This window comes from Cryptomeria japonica, chromosome 2 (assembly GCF_030272615.1).
Source record: "Cryptomeria japonica chromosome 2, Sugi_1.0, whole genome shotgun sequence".
NCBI classification, from domain to species: domain Eukaryota; kingdom Viridiplantae; phylum Streptophyta; class Pinopsida; order Cupressales; family Cupressaceae; genus Cryptomeria; species Cryptomeria japonica.
Genome location: NC_081406.1, coordinates 632,331,171 through 632,353,168, shown reverse-complemented (window position 1 = coordinate 632,353,168; position 21,998 = coordinate 632,331,171). Strand labels below are relative to the sequence as shown.

Sequence of the window (21,998 nt, the reverse complement as noted above, 5' to 3'; positions counted from 1 at the left end):
GTGGTCATTCCCATTTTTGTCCTCTTCAAGAAAAATAACATAAAAAATATAGAGTGGCATAGAGAGGAGGATCTAGAAAGGCTGAGAATAATTTGGATTTATAGTAAGACTGTGCTCTTGAAGAATTTCCTTCACTTTCATATATGTATTAGTTATTTCCTCATTTCATTTGATTGGTTGTTTTTTACATTTTTAATAGGATCAAGGCATTGGACAAAATTAGTTGTTCCATGATTTTCTTCTTCATCACATCATCATTACATCCATTAGGGCACACTCCCTCTCTCTCTCTCTCTCTATATATATATATATATATCACTTCATTTATCTCTATCTTTCTCTCCATCTCCTCCTCTCCCATTCTCTCTCTCTCACCCATTTTATCTTTTCCAAGTTACATCTCTCTCTCTCTCTCTCTCTCTCTCTCTCTCTCTCTCTCTCTCTCTCTATATATATATATATATATATATATAACATGTCTCTATCACCTCCTTTCTCTCTTACTCTTACCCCCTATATTTCTATCTCCTTATCTCTCACTCCCCCTCTCCATCTATGTTATATTATATATCTCTCATATTCACTCCATCTCTCCCTCCATATTTCCTCCTTTCTCTTTCTCACTCCCCTCTATTTTTTTTAATACAATACTTCATCTGCCTCTATCTCCCCATCCCTCTATCTCCCTATCTCTCAATATCTTTCCCTATCCCTCTATATCTTTCTATATCACTATCTATCGATATTTGAGTCCCCTCTCTGCTTCTCCCTCTATGTTTATCTCTACCTCTACCTTCCTCTCTCCATATCCCTAGACATGCTTTCCTCTCTATCCATACCCATTGTGCACCACAATGCGATTGCTAGTATATTGTAATGACTTTATTCACATTGACAAAAAAATATCCATGTTTCCTATTTAGTGCATAAGTGAACTCTTGGTTGAGCCACTATTGTTATGCATTTCTTTTCATTCCCATCAATCTTCACTTACATACATATACTTGTCTTACTTCATCTTTTTGATCGCACCATCTTTATTATATTTTCATAATTCCATATTTGTTCTTTTTTACATGACTTATTTTCCATTCTCACTTTTTAATAATTTTCATTATTGTTACATATTACATCTCTTTTACATTTATAAAACTTTTCCTTGCATATACCATATTATTTACACATTATTTAGATTCTTTATTTTAAAACATTTATTCAACCATTATCATATAAACCATTACTTATTCGACTCTCTTGAAAAAGAAACAGACAGTAATTTATCATTTTGTACTTCAACCATGACATTGTACAATAAATTTCCTATGCCATTTTTTTATTAAAGCATCTTATACGACACCACTCATTACTTGCTTTACCTTACACAAATACCTTAGATTTTTATTTTCGTCTTATATGATAACATTTGGTACATGAATGACCATTTTACTTAATCAACCAATAAAAACAAAATAGGTTGTCCTCTCACTCAATGAGGAAAAGACACTTTAAAAGATAAAGTTATAGGTTATATATATATATATTATATATTCTTATCTTGCTTCCCAAGTTTTCTATCAAGGACCAAGAAGTAAGCATCGGGCATGACCTGTCGTGCTTGATGTATGTGACCGCCTGCTTACTTGCAGAAGTAGCATTCTCCCAGTAAAATATCTTAAAAACTAATGGCAAAATAACATCAAATCCTTGGACTCATACCTGGATCTCTTTCAGCCCACACCTCACACCCCACAAATTATTCCTCTGATGATGATGATGATGACAGAGACAATGACGATTCTTCCTCATCTTCATCTTCAGAAGACTCAATCACTTTCTCACTTGCACTGCAAATTCCTGCATCCAGAGCATCAATAACAGCCTTGATTGCAGAATCAGGATCAGATTTATACTGAAAAAGAATTTCACATATGTCTGCAGGAATCAGGCGCCCTCCGGATTTCATCCTCTCTTCTACAGAGGGAAATAACAAGTGATCCCCCAAATCCAAGTAATTACAAACCAATTGCTTAAAGGCCTCAAATCCACAGTAAGACAGATGTATATGCAAATCCATTCGACCACTTCTGAGCAGCGCAGGGTCGAGTCTCTCCCTGTGATTAGTAGTAAAAATCATGATCCTCTCTTCGCCGCAACTGGACCAAAGCCCATCTCCAAAACTAAGCAAACCAGAAAGAGTAATGGTAGAAGAACCCCGTTCAGAGTCTTCTGACTTGTCCTTTTGAGACTCAGAGGGTCCCCTGCAAACTGCCCTGTTGGGTAAATCGGCGGCGCAGTCGATGTCCTCGATGACAATAACAGATTTGCTTGAGGTCGCAAGTAGGAGCTGACGAAGACTGGAATTGTCCCACACAGCAGTAAGCTCCAGATCATAAACATCATAGTTCATGTAATTGGCAATGGCGGCGATGAGGCTGGACTTGCCCGTACCAGGAGGGCCGTACAGAAGATAACCCCTTTTCCATGCCCGCCCAGTCCTGCGGTAAAAATCTCTGCTTTGCACAAAACAGTCGAGATCCTGCTTAATCTTCTGTTTAAGCGAGGGTTCGAGGGCTAGGGTTTCGAAAGTTGAGGGATTCTTGAACGCCACCGAGCTCCATTTTCCATGCATCTCTTTGCTGTCGTTGCTGAAGAGCTTCCTATCCCGATTGCGCCTCTTCAGTTCGTTTGCAGTCTCTGAAATGTGGTCGATGTAGGATGACAAAACCCTAGCTCTGTCTGCGCTGGAAATTTTGAGGATGTATTTTCTGTTTGTTCTTCTTGTCTCCTGCTTCTCCTCAGTCACGACAACATGCTTCCACTGCAATCGAGCTCCTTGGAAGTCGTCATTAATGGTATGTTGAGAGGGCAGATTGAACACCGGCGGCGTTTTTCGTCTGGACCGTGTGATGGAGACTGTGGGGGCGTTTGCTGTTGCATCAAGGCTGCTCAAATACATTCGCACAGAACGGTATATTTCATTGGAGGAGTTGAGGGAGGATTCTTCGTATTCAGGGACTTCTATGTTAGAGATTGCACTTGAATTTTTTCTGTACTTCTTCCAGAGCTTGTAAAGTTGTTGAAGAAGGTCAGGCAGAGTTCTGGATTGCAGCGACATGAAACCCATCATCGACCACAGCATCGTCTTGTCCGACTCCATTTCTGCACAAAGGATTACCAGACTGTAATGGATCTTCAACACAGTGTGGTGAACGAGTTTCATGAAAGGAAAGAAGTGTAGAAACGGAATTTAAGGTGGGTTTCGATGAAGTGACTGAATAAATGTACTTTAAATGTAGTGCGATTTTTCTCATCCCTCCCTTCTAAATCAGCTAGTAATCGATCAAGTGGGTATCATTCATAAAGTAATGTCACTATCAAATGACTCTTTTTTCCAACACAATCATAACACTCGTAACATTTTATTTTTATAATTGTAATACTAACACTATTTTCAATATTTTATATTCTTAACAAAATACCTATAGTTATAGTTTAATGATGATATCTATGTGTACAACTACTAAAGCTTCCACTCAAAATTTTCTAATGTGATGTTACTACTACTTATATGATTTATCAATTTCGAGATTAACATAGACAAGGAATCAATTTTGGGTATTCCTCTCTCTCTCTCTCTTTCTATTTAGTTGGTTTAGTCTCTTTTTGCTCTCTTATTATCTTGATGATGCATCATGGAGTTTGATCTGAAACGTTGATGCCAAAAAAACTCACACAATCAAATCCAGAAGCACATTCAAGTAGTCTCATGGATTGTGGAAATCTACTTACTTTAAGGAATCAATTGACAAATAGAAAAGAAATCAAGTTTTACTTATCACCATTGTTTAACAACGCTAGAGCCAAAACCACTCATTGAGAAATGTCATCTACATTACCTTTCTTTACTAAGATTCTTATGATCAATATATGTATTGATTAAGATTAGTATATTTTATCTAAGATAACAATTAATACTAATGTAATGATTGACATTAATTCATGCTTAAAGAATGGTCTTAATTAAATTCAAAATTAACCATTTCGTAATTCAATCAAATATGTATTAGCTATAAAAACTTTGCGTAAGACATTCTTGATCCTTTCAAAATATAAACTTTATGGATGTAAATTTTGTTATTGTAAATGTATAATCTTTTGCCATTTTATAGTAGTAAAAGTATCCTTAAAGTAAAAGAGAATGTATGTTGGTGGTGTGCCATGTATAAATTGGTGTCACATTAACACTCTAAATTGACATATTAGTTAGTCTAACCTATCACTAATACAAATATTCTATTTGTAACTTAATCTTCTTACAATTATATTAGCTACATCATTTTGAATAAAAAACTATTAATAAATGTCATTTTAGAACCACATTTTGTAAATGTTTGTACATACCACAATAGTTGAATTGTGCCACACTTGCTTCAATTGTTAAATGTATAAGAAGTTGCAAATTCCATGTGAACTTTATGTTACAACCACAAGAATAGAAATATAAAAAATATTTTAAAGAAACATTTGATATCTAGGCTATATAAAAAATAGGAAAGCATCCCTTACTATTTAAATTTTGTGTTGCAACCACAAGAATAGAAATATAAAAAAATATTTTAAAGAAACATTTGATATATAGGCTATATAAAAAATAGGAAAGCATCCCTTACTATTTAAATTTTGCATGAAATAGTGCACTCCACTTGAGATTTACAAATTATTTTCTTTAAAGGAGCATTTAATGAGCTTGGCATTAAGAAAATTATTTTCCTTACTCTTAATGGTTGGAATTATCATGTTTTTATAAAGGGGAAAATCAAGAAGGCATATAAATCATTTATTTATTGTGTTTTGAGATTTATAAATTAAATTATTTCGAGTCCCTTTACAATTTAGAGATATTAGAGTGGAAGCTAAATTGTGTCATAGATTATTGTACAATAAGTTATTGATGGATTTTATTAGCACATAAAATTTGAATTAGCATGAAATAGATCCTCAAATTTGATTTGGTTTAATGTTCTAGAAGTACCTATAGGTTAGTCATGAATTCTTCCCATTACATCAAGTTTATCATTCGCAACTTAGCATAAAGTACTAAAAGCAATTTTATTTGGTTTTTCGCATGATAAATCTTGTGTAAGAGCTTATATACATCAATTTTTGTTTGGTTTTTCTCTTCCTTTTTTGGAGCAAGGTGGAGGGGGTAGTGGTTGTGGGTGGGAAAAGTAGATATTTTGCATAAATGTATGAGTATGGGAAACAAAATTCTATTTTGATTTTCCAAATCAAACTTCTAGAAAAAAATAGTCTATTTTGTTGAAGTTAATTTATGTTTTAAACACAACTACTATAAATGAAAACTAAGTAATTCTTCTTATTTAAGTAGTTAACCTTTATTGGATTTATGTTTCTAATCTATTTTGAATGTAAAAGACACCATGTTGAAAGGAAACCATAATACTCCTAACTTGTGGTTATTGCAAGTTTGTTTGTTTAATGAGTTTCACCCTGTAGTGTAATGGTTAAGTGGTTGCATTGTTAATGGTGCAACCAAGGTTCAAATCCCCTCTTGGCTCAAACGAAATTCGTGTCGTCTTGGGTTATCATTGTGGACATGTTGCTAGTGGCAAAAGATATAAGGTGGACGTGTAGGAGGAGGAGATTGTGTTGGAGGACGTGCTAGTGGTGGGGGATCTAGACTAGAGGAGAACTAGACTATAGGAGATATAAGGTGGACGAGTAGGAGGAGGAGATCGTGTTGGAGGATGTGTTGATGATGGAGGAGAGACAAGAGGAGAAATGGACAACTAGGTGTTAATGCCAAGGAGGAGGACGGTTGAGTGCTAATGCTAGGGATGAGGCCCCCCATTTGTGGCCTCATTTAGAGCTAGGGCCAGGCTAAAAATCCTAGTGTTGTGACCCAACTTTATCGGTCAAAAAAAAAAAGTTTTTTTGTAGAATATGAAAAAATGAAGATATATTTCACACATCTTTTTTAAAGAATAAATATTTCGGTTGCACCATATTTTCTTTCATTTTTTTTCTTTGTGTCTTCTTGGAATAGGTTGTGTTTGTTCTCCCACATCACATGGTGATCTTGAGGATCAAAATAAATTGTTTCACTTATGTTTTCCAAAGGAACCTTGTGTATGCTCTCTCCTTAAGGAGATTTTGGAGATCAAAATAGTGTCATATTCTTTAGTTCTATTTTTTAACAATCTTGACTTGAATTTCATCAAAAATGGTAACTTAGAACTGTCACAAATTAACAAGGTATATAACTTAGAAGGAGAATCAAAAGGCTCCTCCCTTCAAGGTGCACTTTTCATTTTGGGCTAAACTTGCAATAAATTTTATTTCTTGCAAGTGAAGAAGAGTGGGTTACCCTCCTATACCAAACCATCAAACATGCACCTCAATTTTATGGAATTGAGCCTCACTTACCTTTAGGTATAATAAGGAATCCCCATAGCAAACCTTGTGTAATCCTAGTTTAATGAAGATTTCAGTCACTTGGTCTTTGTAGTGTACCTATGAAGGGTTAGTCCAGGAGTACAAAGTTTCTCACACCATACTTTTAAATAGAATAGTTGGCCACATATTCTCTCCTCTTACATCCTCATTCAACCTTGAAGATCAAAAGTGATCAATGCCTTGAGATCAATAGAACATACTAGTTACACATGGGTCCAAGTATACTTGTGGAACTACAAGATCAAACACTTCTACTTGACTAACTAGGGTATTCGTACATCTTCATTGTCTTCTTTTTTGTACTAAATTACAAGATCAAACACTTCTACTTGACTAACTAGGGTATTCATACATCTTCATTGTCTTCTTTTTTGTACTAAAATCATAGAGAACTTGAGTCAATCATTTGCATGTATATATCTAATTCAATTAGAAAGCAAGAAATAGAGGTTTCTTTTTTAACTGTTCCAACAATCACTTTTACTTTGATGATGACGATGATAATGATAACCTTGTTGCTAAAAAAGAATAGCTCTTAAAATTTGTATAATTATTAATATCTCTTTAACATTTATGACACTTATCATTATTACATGCAACATTATTTACTTTTCTTATTTGAAGACATTTATCATCCATTATTATACACACCAAACTACTCATTCAACTCTATTAAAAAGAAGGCTTTTTACATCTCATATTGTACCATTTATCCCATATACTTTCAAGCTAATATTCTATAGTGATTCTTCTATACCATTTATTAAATAAATATGTTTCCATGCTCCTATCTTACACAATACTAGATTTTATATCGATCTTATCATTTGGTAAAAGACCATTTTACTGATACTAATGTTTGGCAGGTCACGTTGGGAGAAACTGGGCCACTGTTTGTCTCTTATTGAATGATCTTTCACTATCACATGGTACAATTTACATCCAGTAGCATAACATTGCCTTTTCTCTACCCTCAAATCACTTCATTTGATAAGGTCACTTTATCTGCATTTCATTCTTGATTTTACGTGATTCAATGCCAACCTGGTCACAATCTCATAATTACCTTATACAACATTATCCCAATTCCATTCTCAAAATCACACCAACACTGACCAATACGGTGACATGCCATGCACTGTATTGGTTCCCAGCACTGAACTAAATCTCAGGTGTTTTTGTTTTCTGAATTACTTGCATATACAGCATTCTTCCATTAAACTATATATTAATCTAAAACCAAAATAGCATGAACTACTTAAACTCATACTTAGATCTCTTAACGCCCACTTGGATTAGTCCTCGGATGATGATGATGTCACAGACAATGACGATTCTTCCTCATCTGAATCTTCAGAAGAGTCGGTCAATTTCTCACTTCCACTTGAAATTCCTGCATCCAGAGCATCAATAACAGCCTTAATGGCAGAATCAGGATTAGACTTATTCTGAATTAGAATTTCACAAATCTCTGCCGGAGTCAAACGCCCTCCGGATTTCATCTTCTCTTCTACAGACGGAAATAGCAAGTGATCCCGCAAATTCAAGTAATTAAAAACCAATTGCTTAAATGCCTCAAATTCACAGTAAGACAGAAGTATATGCATATCCATTCGACCACTTCTGAGCAGCGCAGGGTCAAGTCGCTCCTTGTGATTGGTCGTAAAAATCATGATCCTCTCTTCGCCACAGCTGGACCAAAGCCCGTCTGCAAAATTAAGCAAACCAGAAAGAGTGATGGTCGAAAAGCCCCTTCTAGTCTCACTGGACTCATCCTTGTGAGACTCAGAGCTTTTCCTGTGCATTACCTTGGTGGGCAAATCGGCAGCACAATCGATGTCCTCGATGACGATAACAGATTTGCTTGCGGTTGAGAGCAGGAGCTGACGGAGAGCAGAATTGTCCATCACCATGGTGAGCTCCAGATCATAAACATCATAATTCATGTAATTGGCAATGGCGGCGATGAGGCTGGACTTGCCGGTACCAGGAGGGCCGTACAGAAGATAACCCCTTTTCCACGCCCGCCCCGTCCTGCGGTAAAAATCTTTGCTTTGCAGAAAACAGTCGAGATCCTGCTTAATCTTCTCTTTAAGCGAGGGTTTCAGAGCTAGGGTTTCGAAGGTGGACGAGTGCCTGAACGACACAGCGCTCCATCTTGCACGGCCCTCTCTACTGTCATTGCTAAAAAGCTTCCTCTCCTCGCTGCGCCTCTGCAAATTGTCTGCAAACCCTGAGATGCGCTCGATGTAGGCTGATAAAACCCTAGCTTTGTCTTTGTTGGAAATTTTCAAGTCGTACTTTCTTTCAGAAGAACCTTCGGTTCTTCTGCCTTTTTTATCTCTCGTATCTTTCTTCTCATCGCTGTTGATAACATGCGTCCACCATACTTGGACTCCCTCGAACTCATCTGTGACTGTGTGTTGAGAGGGCAGGTTAAAGACCGGCTCAGTATTTCGGTTGGGGCGCGTGATGGATACTCTGGGGGCATTTGCTGTGGCGTCAAGGCTGCTCAGATAAACACTCACAGATCGGTATATTTCATTCGAAGAGCCGAAGTGGGAATCTTCAAATTCAGGGATTTCTATGTTAGAGTATGCACTTGAATTTTCCCGATACGACTTCCAGAGCTTGTAAAGTTGTTGAAGAAAGTCGGGCAGCGTCTTGGATTGCAGGGACATGAGACCCATCATCGACCACAACATCGTCTTGTCCGACTCCATCTCTGCAACAAGAGTATTACCAACAAGAGGATCACCAGGCTGCAATCGCTTCAGGGATAAGGTAAGCTATCTACGACAATAAACCCTACTCAAGATGGAAGCTTTAATAGTTCAATTCTGCGCCGCCGAGGGTTCGAAATTCAAAGCGAGTAATTTAGGTCTTTAATCGTCTTACGCAGGTCCAATGGGCGAAATTTCACGGAAGGATGCAAGATTATTGAATGCTGTCAGTATTCAATGCAGACGGAAGGGGTGACGTCATCATCAACGTCGATCTGTCTGTTCAGACTCCAGTGCACTGCATCTAAGGGAACTGGTTATGCAGACACTTGTTCAAAAATAATCACATTTAATAAATTATTTTGGAAAACATAAAATGATGACATCAGGGGTATTTTGTTGGCTGTGGCAGTCAATTCCGTGAAGTTACAGGTCATTGTAATTCAATTTTTTTTTATTCACATGACAAATTGATCTATTATATAATTTTTAAAACATATATATGGGAGAAAAAATTTGTTTGACAAAGACTATATATAATTTAAATTTTAATGTGAAATGAAATGAAATTAATTATTGGAATTGTTATTTTATTGTAATAAATAATATATATATAAATTAGATAGTGAAAATTATAAGTAATGTATATGAGGTATATGTTATGATACAAATATATATTTGATAAACAAAGAGAAAGAGAGAAATACAAAGAAAGGGAGGGACAAGTAGAGACAAGGAGAGAGAAAGAGAGGGTGAGGTATAGAGTGAAACAAAGAAAAAGAGAGACATATAGACACAGGGACAAAGAGAGGCAATGAGAGAGAGAAAGAGAGGGAAGGAGAAAGAATTAGAGAGAGGAATAGAGAAATATAGCTCGAGAAAAGTGGGGAGAAGAAAAAGAAACTAATAGAGAGATAGAAAAAATAGAAAATGAGAGAAAATAATATATAGAGAGAAGAGATAGAGTTATAGAGGAAGAGATAAAAATAGAGAGAGATCGATAAAGAAAAAGAGAGAAATAGCTTGATGCAAAGAGATTGAAATAGAGAGGGAGAGAGAGCAAGACGTAAGGAGAAACAGAGAGAGAGAGAGAGAGAGAGAGAGAGAGAGAGAGAGAGAGAGAGAGAGAGAGAGAGAATTCTACTTGTTAGACATATGCAAACTTATTCTAAATCATTAAATTGATCCAACAATTTAACTAAGGTCTAAGGTGGGAAAATCTAGTGAACTTCTCGGTCCTATCAAAGCGAACTCTATTAGTACTAGTATTGTTTAGAATATTAAAGGCAAGTACATTTTTAAGGAAATGAGGTATTAGGTTCAAGTTTTCATCCTCTAGGTTTGGATTTTGAATTTGTTGGTGTTGGCCTCAAGTTCATAGTACATAAGTGAGCCAAAACATAAAAATATCTAGATATTTTATAATCTATTAAGATTCAATTGATGCAAATCCCATAATTTATTATTAAGACATTATCTACAACACATCTTATAACATCCAACGATAGGACACCTACCCTTCTTTATCAATTTAACAATTATTTATTAATATGTTTATATAATATTTCTAATCTCAACTCTTTATTTATGTTGATTGTTTGATAAATCAAAATAAATATTATATTAATTTTCTCTAATAAAAGCAAAGTGTTAACAAAGGAAACACTCCAAAATGAAATATTAACTGTACACCTTAGTCAATAAGAAAGGGAACTTTAAAAGAAAAGTAAATTTTCTTGTTTTAATACTTCTCCTTTTTCAATCAAGTCATACACAACTTATGAATAATGATGTGATAGGGTTATTGCAACTCTTTGATTATGACCAAAGCACTGAAATGGTGCTTATATATTCTATTTTTTTCTATGACACGACTTGCATAAGTAGTATTGGGATCATCCATGATGGATTATAAAGTGTAATATGAAATACTTTTGTTTATGCAACACCACCCTCATTAGCATTCTCTTGTTACACTATATTAAGCTAAATCAAAATAATTTGGCCTCCTCTTACATAGAACTCTTTCGATAGAGATCCTAAAAAACTCTAGATATACCACTCTTCGCATATTATTCCTACTCATCATTTGACAATGATGATGATGATGATGATTCTTCCTCATCTTCAAAAATGTCACTTTCATTGGAAACTACTTCATCCAAACACTTGTTGCCTTCAAGAGCAACAATATCATTTATAGCTTGCCTTTATATATGCAAGTCTACTTTGTACATTCAAATCATCTCTTGATAATACCATTTACCTTATTGTGTGCATACAATTTCTAAAAGTTTCATTCTAGTTTTTTGCTTTATGGTTGGGGAAATCACAACATATAATATTTAGTTGCCACCATTGATTTAAATTATAATATAATGATAATCATATTTTGTGAGGTAAAATGTACCCACGGTTTGTAATGATCCAAAAGCAATTTTGAGCCCTGTGAGCATTACAAATCATAAATATATTTTACTTCACATAATACAATGAGGATCATTAAATTATATTTTAAATCAATGGTGGCAACAAAACAATATTGATATGGCCCTAAAGTAACTAATAATCATGATATATCATTGATGAATTATGTTGAAATTCTATAATAACTTATAAATTTTAGGTGAATATGATCTAATCATGTAATGAATACAATGGTAATTTTTTTAGTAAAAAAGTTCAATAAAATAAACTATTTGGAAATTCAAATAGAACTAAAATAAATTTAAAAAATTAAAAATGTGGCAATTCATCTTTCCTCGCAACTTGAACTATTAGCCAAATTTTAATTCCCAAATTTCAACTATTAACCAATTGACAAATATTTACCTCTAAAAAAATCAGTGAGGTCCAACATTCTATCAATTTTTCCTCATATCAAACTTTAAGGATATATTTTTTTAAGGGAGATGCAATTTTATAAACTTGTGTTTTAATATGTGTATTGGTATAATGTTATATTGGCTTTGGTGCATGTGCATCTTAAGAAACCCCACACAATAATATAGAATAACTTTATGTCCCATATGTATGGGCTAGTAATAGTTGCCTTAGTTAAGACTATATATTGTATTTCTCTCACATATATGGGGTAGTTGTTGGCTTTAACTAGACTTTATATATCGTAAATGACTTTATTCATATAGACAAAAATATTGTCTTGTTTCTTTTTAAATACATGATTAGTTTATTGATTGAGCAACTATTGTTATATATTTCCCTTCATTCCCATCAAGCTTTACTTATATTACACCATGCTTATCATGTTCTCACAATTTTCTATCTTTGTTTCTTTTTACATAACTTCTTTTCCATCATCATTTTTTGATACATCTTCATTATTCTTGCATACTTATTATTGTCTCTTTCACATTTATAAGACTTCTCCATGCACACACCACATTATTTGTATTTCTTATTTAGAAGCATTTATTTAACTATTATCATATAAATCACTACTTATTCAACTCTCTTCGAGAAAAAAGAATGTTTTTTACAAATCACATTATACCATTTAACATTATTTATCATTTTGTAATTTCATTATGACATTATACAATAAATTTTTTATGCCATTTTTTATGAACATCTTATACGACATCACTCGTATTGTTTACAAATTATCTTACACAATACTATATTTATATTGATCTTATATGATAACATTTTTTCTTTTTTTATGAAGGATTTTTTATATACAAATTTGTTTTAGCTACTCAATATGGAAGCATGAGCCTTAGACTAAAACCTCTTCGGCTAAAAGCTAAGGACTAAGGGGTATCAATTCTACCAATTTCACCCAAGGCAAGATCTCAATCTCATCCCTTACAACGTCGGATCCTTGCACTCAACAAGACTTGATCCCCAATGAGCACATTAAGAACCAATCAACTTCACCAGCAAACCAAAAGCATATTGACATGAATGACCATTACTTAATCAACCAATATAAAAAAATCAAGTTGCCCTTTCAATCAATCAAAAAAGACACTTTAAAAGATTAGTTTTATGTTTATATATATTATATATATTCGCATCTTGCTTCCCAAGTTTACTAACCATAGATCAAGAGATCAGCATGACTTTTGTCGTGCTTCTTGTTTGTGACCGCCTGATTACCTTCCCAACACTGAAATTACTTGCTCAAGTAGCATTCTTTCATTAAATTATCTTGAACTAGTGGTAAAATAACCTCAACTCCTAACTGGATCGACTGTCAGCACACAGCCCACAAAGCTCTAACTCCTAACTGGATCGACTTTCATTCAGCACACAGACCACAAAGCTCTACCTCTACTCATTCCTCTGATGATGATGACGACTGAGACAATGACGATTCTTCCTCATCTTCATCTTCACAAGACTCAATCACTTTCTCACTTCCACTGGATATCCCTGCATCTAGAGCATCAATAACAGCCTTGATGGCAGAATCAGGATCAGATTTATTCTGAAGAAGAATTTCACATATGGCTGCAGGAGTCAGGCATCCTCCAGCTTTCATCTTCTCTTCTACAGACGAAAATAGCAAGTGATCCCCCACATCCAAGTAATTATAAACCAATTGCTTAAAGGCCTCAAATTCACAGTAAGACAGATGTATGTGCATATCCATTCGACCACTTCTGAGCAGAGCAGGGTCGAGTCGGTCCTTGTGATTAGTCGTAAAAATCATGACCCTCTCTTCACCACAGCTAGACCAGAGCCCATCTGCAAAATTAAGCAAACCAGACAGAGTAATGGTAGAAGAACCCCGTTCAGTGTCTTTAGACTTGCCCTTGTGAGTCTCAGAGGGTCCCCTGCACACTGCCCTGTTGGGTAAATCGGCAGCACAGTCGATGTCCTCGATGACAATAATAGATTTGCTTGAGGTCGCAAGTAGGAGCTGACGGAGACTGGAATTGTCCCACACTGCAGTGAGCTCCAGATCATAAACATCGTAGTTCATGTAATTGGCAATGGCGGCAATGAGGCTAGACTTGCCTGTACCAGGAGGACCATACAGAAGATAACCTCGCTTCCATGCGCGGCCCGTCCTGTGATAAAAAGCTCTACTTTGCAGAAAAGAGTTGAGATCCTGCTTAATCTTGTGTTTAAGCGAGGGTTTAAGGGCCAGGGTTTTGAAAGTGGAGGGATTCTTGAACGCCACTGAGCTCCATCTCCCAGAGCTTTCTCTACCGTCGTTGCTGAAGAGCTTCCTATCTCGACTGCGCCTCTTCAGGTCGTCAGCAGTCTTTGAAATGCGTTTGATGTAGGATGATAAAACCCTTGCTCTGTCTTCGTTGGAAATTTTGAGGATGTATTTTCTTTCTGTTCTTCTGTCACTTCCTCCTCTTATCTCTTGCTTTTCCTCGGTCTCGACAACGTGCTTCCACTGCATTTGGGCTCCTTTGAACTCGTCCTTCACTGTGTGTTCAGGGGGCAGGGTAAGCACCGGCTTCATTTTTCGTTTGGACCGCGTGATGGAGACTCTGCGGGCGTTTGCTGTTGCATCGAGGCTGCTCAAATACATTCGTACAGAAGTGTATATTTCATTGGCAGATTTGAGGGAGGATTCTTGGAATTCAGGGATTTCTATGTTGGAGTATGCATTCGAATTTCTTCGATACTTCTTCCAGAGCTTGTAAAGTTGTATGAGGAGGTCGGGTAGTGTTTTGGATTGCAGGGACATGAGACCCATCATCGACCATAGCATTGTTTTGTCAGACTCCATCTCTGCAACAAGGATTACCGGGCTGCGATCGCTTCGCGATCGCTTCAGTGGTAAAGAAGGTTAGCTATGAGTATAAATCCTACTCAAGGAGGACGATTTAATAGTTTCAATTCCGTCCCCACGAGGCTTCTTGGAAATAAAAAAGCGAGTTGTCAATTCTTTAATCGTCATTGTTTGTTGAATTTTTTTTAACGCAATTTCACTGGAAGGATGCAAAAGACTATTGAATGCATGCATCCTCGCAGCAGACAGAAGCGGTGACGTCATCGTCATCGTCAATCTTCAATCTGTATGTTCAAACAAATGCTATGTTCTAAGACCTCAGAACAGCTGCCATATGGATGTATGTAGGTATTTGTCATGTTTCTTTTGTCTAATGTGAGTAATACTGACTGGTCTATTAGTCTATTGTAATCTTTATCAGTTTGAGAGATTTTTTATTTTTTTATTCATATTGTCTAGGGGAAAGGACTCTTATACTTGATTTAATGTTCAATTTTTATACAATATTGTACCAATAGTTGTATGATATGTATCAATAATTGAATGAAAAATATCATTTGTTGTGAAAAGCAATCAATCATGTGATGCCACATCAGCTGCACAAATATTAGGGCCTTTTTGCACACCAATTGATCTCACTTTTTTGGGGGGTTGTTTTGGACACCTTGGCAAAAAGCATGCTGATGTGGCATCATATTTGATTATGTGGCCCTGAAACCTTAGTATAGCAGGGGACTTGCCAAGTAAGATGTTGTAAAAAATTCAGAGTGATTTGAAATTTCCGCATAAGATTTTTGAGAAGTGCGAAGTTAGGGTGCACAACTACTGGGTCCTCTCCCCTAGTTATGTTCTTGAAAGAGGTCACAAATTCAAATCTCACATAGATAAGCTATATATGCATTTGTGTAGTACAGTTAGGTGCCTCCTACAAAGAGTACCGGTTAGTCTCATTTTATTATAAGCCTTTTGTATCGTGGACTATAAAAGAATCTTTATTTCGTCTTTCTTCTAGTGCAATGTATTTCTCTTGCAACCACTTGCTTTAGATATATTATTGGTGCTTTCTTTCATTAAAAGAAAAAAACAAAGACCTTGTTATTTTTGAAGTTATAGGTCATTGTAATTTTCTTTTTTTACATGATCAGTTGATTTATTTTACAATTCTTGAAAAAAATTATGGAAGGGAATTTTGTTTGTCACGTTAGATATAAATATTTACTCTTTAAGTTGAGAATAAATGTTGTAAAGACTAAATGTAATTTTAATTTTAATGTGAAATGAAATTAGTTATTAGAATTGTTATTTTGTTTGAAATATTTGTAATATAATGTACAATTCATAAAGACAAGGTATATATATCATGGTAGGAAAAATCCATTTGACAAATGAAGTGTCTATGATTTTGGGTTGTGATGAGCCATGTAAGACAGATTTCAAGGTCTAGCTTATCAATTATAGAATTGGGGTGGATGTAAAAGCAAGATGGCTCAATAGATAGAGAGAGAGAGAGAGAGAGAGAGAGAGAGAGAGAGAGAGAGAGAGAGAGAGAGAGAGAGAGAGAGAGAGAGAGAGAGAGAGAGAGAGAGAGAGAGAGTGCATTTGACAAATGAAGTGTCTATGATTTTGTGATGAGCCATGTAAGGCAGATCTCAAGGTCTAGCTTATCAACTATAGAATTGGGGTGGATGTAAAAGCAAGATGGCTCAATATATATATATATATATATATATATAGAGAGAGAGAGAGAGAGAGAGAGAGAGAGAGAGAGAGAGAGAGAGAGAGAGAGAGAGAGAGAGAATGCATTTGACAAATGAAGTGTCTATGATTTTGGGTTGTGATGAGCCATGTAAGGCAGATTTCAAGGTCTATCTTATCAACTATAGAATTGGGGTGGATGTAAAAGCAAGATGGCTCAATATATATATATATATATATATATATATATATATATATATATATATATATAGAGAGAGAGAGAGAGAGAGAGAGAGAGAGAGAATGCATTTGACAAATAAAGGCAGATTTCAAGGTCTAGCTTATCAACTATAGAATTGGGGTGGATGTAAAAGCAAGATGGCTCTATATATATATATATATATAGAGAGAGAGAGAGAGAGAGAGAGAGAGAGAGAGAGAGAGAGAGAGAGAGAGAGAGAGAGAGAGAGAGAGAGAGAGAGAGAGAGAGAGAGAGAGAGAGAGAGGAATTATGTTTGTCATACATATACAAACTTACTCCAAATCATTAAATCGATATAAAAATTTGACTAAGGTCCAAGGTGGGAAGTTCTAGTCAACTTCCCAATCCTACCAAAGAAAACACTCTTAGTGTTGTTTAGAATTACTTTGTTTAGATTATTAAAGGCAAGAACATTTTTAAGTAAATGAGATATTAGATTCAAAGTTGCATCCTCTAGATTTGAATTTTGAATTTGTTGGTATGCGCCTTAAGTTCATATGTACATAATTGAACCGCAATAAAAAAAATATATATATAATTTTTAAAATCTATTAAAATTAGATTAATACGAATCCCATAACTAATTATTAATACATAATCCACAACACATCTTCCTATCACATCCAACACCACCATGCACACCTACCCTTCTTTATGTATAATATTTCTATACTCGACTCTTTGTTTAAGTTGACTGGTTGATAAATCAAAAGGAACCTTATATTTCTTTTCACAGACAATGCGAAGTGCTAATAAAGAGAACTCTTGAAAATGAAATATTACCCGCACACTTTAGTCAATACGATAGGTACTTTAAAGGAAAAGTAAATCATCTTGTTTTAATATATTTTGCTTCTTTTTTTCAGTCGAGTCACACACAACTTATGAATAATTACATGACAGGCTTATTGTGACTCTCTGATTAGATTGGAGCACTGAAATGGTGCTCAGATATTCTATTTTTTTTATGACATGATTTTTACAACTAGTATTGGGATTGTAAAGTGGTATAAGTGAAATACTTTTGTTAATGCAGAACTCACCCTCATTAACATTCTTCTGTTACATAATTAAGCTAAATCCAGATAATCTGAACTCCTCTTACTTGCAATTCATAGTTCTTATATTTCTTTTCATAGATTAAAGCGAAGTGCTAACAAAGAAAACACTTGTAAATGAAATATTACACTCACATCTCAGTCAATAAGAGAAAGCACTTCAAAAGAAAAGTAAATTAAGTTGTTTAAATACATTTTGCTTCTCTTTTTTTAATCGAGTCATACACAACTTATGATAATGACATGACAGTGACTCTCTGATTATGATGGGACACTGAAATGGAATGGTGCTCTCAGATATTCTATTTTTTCTATGACATGACTTGCAGAAATAGTACTGCGATCGTTCATGATGGACTGTAAAGTGTAATATGATATAATTTTGCATATGAAATCACACCCCCATTAACATTCTTTTGTTAATACTATACTAATCTAAATCTAGATAATCTGAACTCCTCTTACTTGGAACTAATTCAGCAGAGAGCCTGAGCCTGGGGATCTCTGTATCTAGACCACTCTTCACATAATTCTCCTACTCATCCTCTGACAATGATGAAGATGAAGATGACGATTCTTCCTCATCTTCCTCATCAGAAACATCACTTTCACTGGAAACTGCTTCATCCAAACGCTTGCTACCTTCAAGAGCAGCAATAACAGCCTTAACTGCAGAATCAGGCTCAGACTGATTCTGTATAAGAATCTCACATATGTCTGACGGTGTCAGACACCCTCCAGACTGCATCTTCTCTTCCACACAAGGAAAAAGCTTGTGATCCTCCATTTCCAAGTAATTAAAAACCAGCTGTTTGAAAGCAGGAAACCCACAATAAGACAGAAGTATATGCATATCCATTCGACCACTTCTCAGCAGTGCAGGATCCAGTCGGTTCTTGTGATTAGTTGTAAAAATCATGATCCTCTCTTCACCACAGCTGGACCAGAGCCCATCTGCAAAATTAAGCAAACCAGACAGAGTAATGGTAGAATAACCCCGTCGAGATTGTTTAGACCCCTCCTTGTTAGACTTACTGGGCCTCCTGCACATTGCCTTGGCAGACAAATTTGCAGCACAATCAATATCCTCAATAACAATAACAGATTTGCTTGAAGTTGCGAGCAGAAGTTCCCGAAGAGTAGAATTGTCAAGAACCTTAGTGAGCTCCAGATCATAAACATCATAGTTCATGTAGTTAGCAATGGCGGCAATGAGGCTCGACTTACCCGTCCCAGGAGGACCATACAGAAGATAACCCCGTTTCCAAGCCCGCCCTGTCCTGCGGTAAAACTCTCTGCTTTCCTGAAAAGTATCAAGATCCTTCTGAACCTTGTTCTTCAGATCTGGATCAAGGGCCAGAGTTTCAAAGGTGGAGGGATGCTTGAACGAAACAGAGCTCCATCTTCCACGGCTTTCAGTATTGCTGAAAAGCTTCCTCTCCTGGCTGCGCCTCTGCAGATTATATGCAAAATCTGATATGTGTTCAAGGTAGGATGATAAAACTCTGGCCTTGTCTTTGTTGGAAATTTTGAGGACATATTTTCTCTCTGTAGCTCCGCCTCCTCTGTCTCTGCCCCCTGCCTTCTCATCCACCTTGATTTCATGCGACCACCACATTTGAACTCCTATATACTCGTCTTTCACTTTGTATTGAGCAGGCAAACTGAAGCCCAGTTTGGAGGTCCTGCTGGGTCGACTGATGGACACACTGGGTGCATTTGCAGTGGCTTCTAGGTTGCTCAAATACAATCTCACAGAACGGTATATTTCATTGTTAGTTCCCATGCATGGTTCTTCACATTCAGGGATCTCTATGTGGGAGAATGCACTTAAATTCTCTCTGTAAGATTTCCACAGCTTGTAGAGTTGCTGGAGATAAGTGGGTATTGCATTGGTCTGCAGAGAAAGCAGACCCATCATCGACCAGAGCATGGTCTTGTCAGACTCCATTTTTACACTACACCAGGCAGCTATGGCGTGAAGAGGAAGGCAGGAGGCTACTTTGTTGAATGGAAAAACATCTTAAAGCGGGTGGAAGGAAACATCTTAAAGTGGGTGGAAGGCAAGCCCCAACTTTCTCTTGGTTAAAGTTGAGGCCTTTGAAGAAAAAGTTGTGGAATTCTGAAGTTTCTTTCTTCTTTCAAAACTTCAATGATGATGATTTTTGACAATTCCACACTTTAAAAGGAAAGTAAGATATTTATCATTTAGTTGGATATTGATGTTTTAGAGTCATTGGATACAATAATAGTTTTAGTTTGGTGATTGATAAATATAAAGAATGAATAATTTATAGATTTTGGAATGTTTCGGTATTAAAAAAAAAATCTAATAATAGACTATTAATCATTTTGGAATCAAAAAAAATTGTCGGTTCTATATACAGACAAAATTGACGATTTAGGATAGATCTATGACTGCAAACTTGTCTTTCACCTATGGACATGACTTGTGTGATTTGCATAGCATTATTTTTCACTTCACTTAAGCTGTCTTTTTTTTAGTGTTTTGTCTTGATATCCAGAGAACCTCTCCCTAAAATAAATGAGTGCCTAGTTTTATCACACCTATAGGAAATTTAAACCTTGGTAAATTTGACAAATTAAATTTTCTTACCCAAAATAATATAAACAAAAGAAGACTTCTAATTCAAGCAAGAGATGCATTGCATCTAGTTCAAATTTGTAACATGTTGTTTGCTTTTAAAATTTTAAAAATAATAATGATATTTGCATATAACAAAAGGTAAGTCTATATTGTTGAGGTTTTGCAAAGACAGAGTGTGTGAAATGTGTGAAATTAGCATTAAAACTTCAAGTATAATAATTTCAATCAGTACATCTAAGTATACATGCATATAACTTTAAGTAATATATAAAACATCTATTTATAGTCATTTAGGTTAATATATTACAACTATTAATAAATAGTTATTTAATTGAAATTTATAGTCAATATCTTGACATAAAGAACCTGGAAAATTTATAAATATTCCATATTCATTCTCCTTGTCCAAGATGGTACATTTCTTGTTCAAGATAAAAACCAAGTGTTTTTGAAAATGACAAAGATCTTCCGTATTACAACTTTGTTTCTGTTTTCAATATCTGCAACCCAAAAAATGTATAAAGGTAACTAAAAAAATATTTTGTATTCATAATTCAGATACTCTACATTTTAAGAATGGAAGCCTCATTCACTCATGTACAATGAGCTTCTCTTCTTTTATTTTTAACAAGTTTAAAAAATCATTTTTGATGCCATGAAATAATTTGCGATTAAAGGCTTTGCATAAATTTGCTTTCGTTCAAAGTTGTTTTAATACTTTGATTATATGACTTTTTTTAATAGATCACTATATATATAATTAAAATAAATTCTTTTTAATTAATTGTGTTAATAAACATGAAATTGAGAAATTTAAAAAAAAAAAAAAAAATTGAATACATTTTTTTCTAGAAAAATAATTTTGAAATTCTTTGGACATATTTTAATTCAATTTTTTTATTAGCTCATTTTAAACAATTAAAAAAATCAATTTCACAAATAGAAACTAATAGTAAATGATATCAAGTACTCTGTTTTCAACAATACTATATAATTTAATGAAATAGGAAAAAGATTCCCAAAATAGTAAATTAATAATCTATTAAGCATACTATACATATTAATCATTCAAATTAACTATTAACTTTTATTTTAGTCAAAATGAATAAGAAAATATCCCATCAATAGTAACCAACATACCTCATCTTAATCTTATTGTACATCACCGTTGTCCTATAAAATGAAGGAAATGTAGTTTTTTTCATATTTTGTAATAAATTTAAAAAAACTATACATTAGAAATCAATCTATTTTAATTCTTCATTTTCATTTATTCATTTTAATCATTTAATAAATTTTCAAGAATGTATTGATATTCTTGCTTTCGACAAAAAACTAATAATAATTGAATTACAAACACCTTTGATTTGTACATTGAGTTGGCCTAGTAGTGGAGAACTTGTACTCTTGAAAAAGAGGTCACAAGTTCAAATCTTGTAGGGGGTAAGGTATGTAC

At 34.9% G+C, this 21,998-nt stretch overlaps 3 protein-coding genes across 3 annotated transcripts; all 3 read right to left on the bottom strand.

Moving 5' to 3' along the window:
* Positions 1-1,347: 1,347 nt before the first annotated feature.
* On the bottom strand, positions 1,348-9,526 carry LOC131040165 (uncharacterized). The gene is made up of 3 exons (XM_059215704.1): positions 7,776-9,526; positions 7,544-7,615; positions 1,348-3,247 (listed from the first exon to the last, which is right to left on the bottom strand). The coding sequence occupies exons 1-3, from the start codon at positions 9,198-9,200 to the stop codon at positions 1,754-1,756; spliced, it is 2,991 nt and encodes a 996-aa protein (XP_059071687.1). The 5' UTR covers positions 9,201-9,526; the 3' UTR covers positions 1,348-1,753.
* A 3,415-nt stretch (positions 9,527-12,941) lies between these two features.
* LOC131040162 (AAA-ATPase At5g57480) lies at positions 12,942-15,273 on the bottom strand. The gene has a single exon (XM_057973014.2). The coding sequence runs from the start codon at positions 14,914-14,916 to the stop codon at positions 13,501-13,503; it is 1,416 nt and encodes a 471-aa protein (XP_057828997.1). The 5' UTR covers positions 14,917-15,273; the 3' UTR covers positions 12,942-13,500.
* Positions 15,274-18,093: 2,820 nt separating this feature from the next.
* On the bottom strand, positions 18,094-20,104 carry LOC131040169 (AAA-ATPase At5g57480). The gene has a single exon (XM_057973021.2). It carries the CDS (start codon positions 19,883-19,885, stop codon positions 18,470-18,472), a length of 1,416 nt encoding a protein of 471 aa, XP_057829004.1. The 5' UTR covers positions 19,886-20,104; the 3' UTR covers positions 18,094-18,469.
* Positions 20,105-21,998: the final 1,894 nt, after the last annotated feature.

Excerpts from the sequence above, each read along its gene's own strand:
- LOC131040165 (XM_059215704.1), bottom strand. The coding sequence starts at position 9,200 with ATGGAGTCGGACAAGACGATGTTGTGGTCGATGATGGGTCTCATGTCC. Across the intron at positions 7,616-7,775 it reads CATCATCATCATCCGAGGAC|TGCATGGCATGTCACCGTAT; the intron begins TAATCCAAGTGG and ends GAACCAATACAG. Across the intron at positions 3,248-7,543 it reads TTGGGATAATGTTGTATAAG|ATTCCGTTTCTACACTTCTT; the intron begins GTAATTATGAGA and ends AACCCACCTTAA.
- LOC131040162 (XM_057973014.2), bottom strand. The coding sequence starts at position 14,916 with ATGGAGTCTGACAAAACAATGCTATGGTCGATGATGGGTCTCATGTCC.
- LOC131040169 (XM_057973021.2), bottom strand. The coding sequence starts at position 19,885 with ATGGAGTCTGACAAGACCATGCTCTGGTCGATGATGGGTCTGCTTTCT.